At 43.6% G+C, this 6,449-nt stretch overlaps 1 protein-coding gene across 1 annotated transcript; it reads left to right on the top strand.

Annotated features, from left to right (window-relative positions):
* Positions 1-739: 739 nt before the first annotated feature.
* LOC4349074 (protein YABBY 3-like) lies at positions 740-5,439 on the top strand. Its single transcript, NM_001423081.1, has 7 exons — positions 740-1,497; positions 1,603-1,827; positions 1,933-2,131; positions 2,667-2,715; positions 3,321-3,396; positions 3,662-3,739; positions 5,139-5,439. The coding sequence occupies exons 1-7, from the start codon at positions 1,279-1,281 to the stop codon at positions 5,232-5,234; spliced, it is 942 nt and encodes a 313-aa protein (NP_001410010.1). The 5' UTR covers positions 740-1,278; the 3' UTR covers positions 5,235-5,439.
* Positions 5,440-6,449: the final 1,010 nt, after the last annotated feature.

Genomic DNA, 6,449 nt, shown 5'->3' with positions numbered 1-6,449 from the left:
CATGGCTTGAGCTAGACTTGATCGATCGAGATGCATGCGCATGCTAACCCCACATACCCACACACCCCCCTCGTCGCCTAGCTACCTATAGCTGCCACTGTCTCAGACAACCATAAAATCCCCATAATACCCCTACACTACACTCACAAACTTTGCGTCATCGCAAAATATATTAACTTTTAGCATTGAAAATTTATCGTAAAATATAACAACTTATCTATCTACTTTCTCAACTCAATTGATCAGAACCATGTACTACGTCGTCTGTCCTAAAATATAAGCGTTTGTTAGCTACTACCTCCGTCTCAAAATATAGCTATTTCTAGCACAGTACTTTGTCCCAAAATGAAGCTATTTTTCTACCTACCTTCTCCTCTCAACCAATCACAACCATTCTTTTTCACCTACTTTCTCTTTTCAACCAATCACACACCTTCTTCAATCATTCTCACATACTTTCTTAATACTCGTGCCAACCTTAAAAAATACTTACATTTTGGGACGGAGGAAGTACGATTTAGCTAAAAATATTTATATTTTGGGATGGTGGAAGTACCATTTAAATTTCTTCACTTGCTTGTTCGTCTAAACCAATCATAGATTCACTATCATCCTCATCTAATTTATCTCTCAATTTCTGTTCTCTTCATGAAAAACTTCAGAAACGATTATATTTGCCCGGCGAAAAGAAACGATTATATTTCGGTAAGAAGCTAGTTATATTTTGAGACGGATAGAGAAAGAATACACCAGTCTCTCACTCTCACCAGCTACTACTACTAGCTAGCTAACCCAGCAGCTAGCACAAGCACCACCAGCAGCTGCAGGGCCCCGGCTTTTGTCTCTCTCTCTCTCTCTCTCTCTCTCTCTCTCTCTTCTCGTCTGATCTTGATGTGATTCTTGATCTCTCTAGTCCCCAAATCACAGCAGAAGAAGCAGCGGCAGCAGCAACGAGTTAGAGATCCGATACATACTAGGTTCCATTGCATCACACATCAGTCACAAGTTCACAACCCCGAAACCATCAAATCACCCGGGAGATCATCATCTACCAGTGAGTGACACGCCCATCAAATCATCTCGATCCCAAGATGAGAGAGAGAGAGAGAGAGAGAGAGAGAGATCGAGCAGCTAGGAGATAAAAAAAATTGGAAGTATTAATATTATATTCTGCTACAAAAGCGAGAGAGAGCTAGCTGCAAAGAGAGAAGCAAGCAATCGTGTTCTTGTTTGCTGCGTCTGCGTCGAATCAGTCGAGAAGAGAGGGTTTGATTTGGGATGTCGTCGTCGTCCTCGTCGTCGGCGTCGTCGGCGGCGGCGGCCGCGTTTCGGCCGGCTGTTGTGCAGCGGGAGCAGCAGGTGGTGGAGGAGAAATTCCCCGCGGCGGCGGCGGCGATGCGGGAGATGGTCCTCCCGCCGGTGGCGGCGGCGGCGGCGGACTCCGAGCAGGAGCAGCTCTGCTACGTGCACTGCCACTACTGCGACACCGTGCTCGTCGTCAGTGATCTCAGATCAAACCACGCACACTTCCTTTCCATTTGTGTTCATCTTGCTCTCGACTCTCGAGCTTTTCTTGTTCATCCATGGCGGCGTGTGTTGCAGGTGAGCGTGCCGAGCAGCAGCCTGTTCGAGACGGTGACGGTGAGGTGCGGCCACTGCAGCAGCCTCCTCACCGTCAACATGAGGGGCCTCCTCCTCCCGACCACCGCCGCCGCCGCGCCACCACCACCTCCTCCCCCGCCGCCGCCGCCGCCGCCGCCGGCCGCGCACTTCCCCCACTCGCTCAACCTCGCGCCGGCCAACCCTCCCCACCACCACTCCCTCCTGGTATTACCTACCTAGCTAGCTAGCTTGCATGCATCAATGGCTGCTTCTTCTGCATGAAGATCAAGATTGAGTCATCCTGTGTGGTTGCGTTGCGTGTGCATGCAGGATGAGATATCGACGGCGAACTCCCCGACGCAGCTGCTGCTGGAGCAGCACGGCCTCGGCGGCCTCATGGCGAGCGCGGCAAGCTGCAGGAACAACAACTCCCCGGCGGCGGCGGCGGCTCCGCCGCCGCCAACGTCGCAGGGGAAAGCGGCGGCGAAAGAGCCGTCGCCCCGGACGAACACCGCCGTCATCAACAGACGTGAGTATGCTAACTTACATGCAAAGTTGCTTAGCTCCCTTGAGATGTCAACATCTCGAGAAAAAAGCCAGCTGAAAATTAAATCGAGATGAAACTTTTTCTTGGTTCTTGATCAAAATTTGGAGAGTTTAAAATCCACTCTCTCTCTCTTTTGTGGCAATAAGTGCTCCATGGCCACCACGCTGCACGCTCTCAACTGTCCAAGGGAGAAGAAGAGAGAGCTAGCTAGCACTCGTGTAGTCGCGTCTAGTCGTCGTCTTCCTTTGTGCACTCGAGCTAGCTTAGCTAGCTAGGCCCTTTTCACTGTGGGCAACAGTGGCCGTTCTCCTCCTCCATTGTCGCCTGTCTCCACACTTCCATGCGAGCTAGCTTGCTAGCTAGCCTTGTTGATTACTAGTACTAGCCATGGCCGGCTGGTCGAGCTCAGCTCCAGCCATGGCGTGCAGCGTGTTCATCTAGTTTAGAGCTAGCTAATTAACTGATGCATCAGCTTAATTCATTTTGGTTAATTGTCTGAAACTCTGAATGCATGCAGCTCCGGAGAAGAGGCAGCGTGTGCCATCGGCGTACAACCGCTTCATCAAGTGAGTTACTAACAATCACATTTCTTCTGAATCACAATCCTATTACTTTGAGCTCCTCATTCCATCCTAAAATGTAGTAGTAAATTTTATATGGATGGAACACATATGTATCATGTCCATCCAAAATCTCTTATATCTTGAGACGGAAGAAGTATTACTAGTTCTCGGCAATGCCGGCCGCCTCGGTGGAAGCAGCCGGCCAACTTGGGCCCCGACGCCGTGGCGGCAGTAGTGAGCATAAGGCCTTTTGCAGAGGGAGGCAGAGATCGATAGAGAGAGAGGAAGAAGGGTTCTTTGCTTTGTGACTTTGTCTTTTCCCTCTCTCTCTCTCTCTCTCTCTCTCACTTCTCTCTCTCCATGTTTGCATCTTTCGAGGCAAGAGAGGAAATGAGAGAGAGAGTGGTCACAGTGGAGTTAATGAGACGACATGGCAAATGATGCATTGGTGATGAGAGAGAGAGAGGAGTGAATACCTCCATTGATTGACGATCGATGTCGTCGTCGGTTGAGCTGATGTTTGCCTTTCGTTTTCTTTATACTTTCTCGATCTTTTTGCTTGACTGGTCTTTGTTTTCTTTCTTGTTTTTGTTCTTGGATTTTTGCAGGGACGAAATCCAACGCATCAAGGCTGGCAATCCCGACATCTCGCACAGGGAGGCCTTCAGCGCGGCTGCCAAGAACGTCAGTACTCTCTCGCCATGGCTCCATCCACACCTAGATCTTTCTCTTTCTTTCTCTCTCTCTCTCTCTCTCTCTCTCTCTCTCTCTCTCTCTCTCTCTCTGTGTGTCTCTGGTCTGATCTGTTGTTATAGGGTTTGGCAGTGTTGCCATGTTTCTCTCCTAGGGTTTCCCGATCTTTCAAAATCGAGTTCCTGGTGTTTGGCATTGTCTGAATCTTTGTTTGCCTGTTTGGTGTGGTGGTTTTGTTGTTGTTGTTTGTTTGCAGTGGGCACACTTTCCGCACATCCACTTTGGACTGATGCCGGATCACCAGGGGCTCAAGAAGACCAGCCTGCTTCCTCAGGTGACCAATCAATGAAACCTTGTCCCAAATACTAGCTACTGCTTGTGAAGAGACAAACTCACATTTTTTGTTCATATTCCTGTACAAGTTTTTCACCTCTGAAATTTGAAGTCTCATGGGACAAAAGAGTAATATGTGACAGTAAAACTGAAGCTTTGTTTATTTTTGAGGAATATATAGCAGAATCATCCAAAGTCCTATTTGGCACAACTACTGCATCGGATTCCAGTACAGGTTAAAAGACTGCAGAAGTTATGCCAACCAATAGCACTAATGCACGGCTGCGCCAAACTTATTCTTCTTCTTAAAGAGAGCTGTGGCCCTGTTTAGATGGGACTAAAACTTTTAAGTCCCTATCACATCGGATGTTTGAAAATTAATTATAAATATTAAACGTAGATTATTAATAAAACCCATCCATAATCTTGGACTAATTTGCGAGACGAATCTAATGAGCCTAATTAATCCATGATTAGCCTATGTGATGCTACAGTAAACATTCTCTAATTATAGATTAATTAGGCTTAAAAAATTTGTCTCGTGAATTAGCTTTTATTTATGTAATTAGTTTTGTAAGTAGTCTATATTTAATACTCTAAATTAGTGTCTAAAGACAGGGACTAAAGTTAAGTCCCTGGATGTAAACACCACCTTATTCTTCTTCTTAATGAGTATTTTATTAAGAACATAGGAAGTTTTGCCTCTCAAGGAAACGTTCCCTCATTTTTTATGTCACCTAAAAGTCATCATTTTTCTAAAACAAAACTTGACAAGTTAGATCAATATATATGTGATATATTAATTACTCGCAAACATATGCAAGTTCCAATTCAACTTATACAAATTGAAACAAAAATAATAAATAATTATCAATAATGCACAGTATTCAGAGTTATATTTGGGTTTTTTTTTAACTTTTGTTGTTGAATTTGAACTTATGGAGTGATAGGTTTAAGTGTTACTCCCTCCGTCCCAAAATATAAGCATTTTAGCATAGTGACAAATCAAATATTTTTAACTTTAAAATTTTAATAGAAAAAATAAAAAAATAATCATGTAAAATTGATGTTACTACATTTATCAATAAGCAAACTATCATAATATGCAATTCTTTTTGTTTAAAACATCTTACTTTTATAGATATTGTTGATCAAAGTAGCATCTTGTAGATCGTGTCAGGGTATAAAAATGCTTATATTTTAGATGGAGGGAGTAATTATTTTATCATTTTCCTTTCTTAAATTTAAACTTATGGAATGGCGGGCATAAAACGGGGAAAAACACATCCTAATTAATTAATTTTCACAATCTAGCCAAAAGCATTCTTGTGAGTGTGAATTAATGAAGGAGGGTAATTATGTTACTAATCAAATGTCAACCTTGTTTATTTGTCCTATAGGATCATCAGAGAAAGGATGGGCTACTAAAGGAAGGGCTTTATGCAGCGGCAGCTGCTGCTGCGGCGGCGGCCAACATGGGTGTTGCACCGTACTAAGCCCAGCTAGAATAATTAGTGAGAAGTTAGTTACTATCTACCAAGTCTAGCTAGCTCATCAATTAACTAGTGTGTTCTTCCTATCAAGCTATCTAGGGCTTCCTGATCATCTCTCTTGTTATTAATGAAGTGTACTGTCTCTGTGCGTTGGTTTCACCTAGGTATAATCTGATCATCTAGCTAGCTAATTGAGCTTCTTCTGCTACTAGTCATTTTGCTCTATCTGATATCTGTGCTGTTTTTTTTCTCTAGCAGTTGATCTGATCAAATCTTCATCAATTCCTTTCATTTCTACCCTCTTTCCACCCTCATGCCAAAACAGTGAATATTGTTTGATTGTAGTCAGGGTTTACAAAACCGCGTGGTTAATTACTATGCGGTTATCGCAGTTACCATGCATGGTAACTTTAAATTTTTGAAACCACGATATTTCGCGCGGTTACCACGGGGTCCGGTAACCGCGCCAAAAACAGTAAGAGTGTATCGTACAAAAAAAAATTAAAAACCACTAGCGAAAACCGGACCATGGCGATTTTTCTGGTTTTAGCAAAATTAAGCCATTGCCTATGCTAGTGAAATCTGACCTTTTTCTTCAAAAATTTAAAATCCAATTAATTATTTTAATTTAACTAGAAAACCTACGATTTTGTGTTACAAAGCCAGCCCGGGATACAACGATGGAGCTAGGATTTAGATATGGAAGGGGGCCAAAAGTATTGAAGGGGAGTACTATTATTTAACTTGTTGATTATAATTGATTAGATTATTCTACGTAAAAAAATGTTGGAGGGAGCCTGGCCTCTAGTCGTCCCTCTATCTCTCCATCTCTATTTTATCATAAAAACCGACCAATTTTACCAGTTTTGTAAACACCGGTCATAACATAAGTTTTCAGTTACTTTAGTTTTCTTGATCGTGCACTATTCTTTTTTTTTCACTTTTTCTTTATTTGTTGTTCAAGTACGTAGGTACTTTGGTGCAGTGCCCTCTCCCTGTCGAGTAAAGGGAGGCCGGCCACGGCCGGTTGAATTGTCTGGAATCAATGAACCACCCCTTTGTTTTGCCTGCCTGCTGCCCTGCTCCCTGCTTCTGGAATTCAAACCAATTAGCCAGTCTCTGGAGATCAGCTGTTACAGCTCTTGTGCTTGTCTCCTTAATATCTGTGTCCGGATGATCAGTTGCTAATACACGCATCTCTCTTTACCCATATGCACA

Source organism: Oryza sativa, chromosome 10, assembly GCF_034140825.1.
Source record: "Oryza sativa Japonica Group chromosome 10, ASM3414082v1".
NCBI lineage: Eukaryota > Viridiplantae > Streptophyta > Magnoliopsida > Poales > Poaceae > Oryza > Oryza sativa.
Note: the sequence above shows the minus strand (reverse complement) of the source record. Positions and strands in the feature narration are given on the sequence as shown.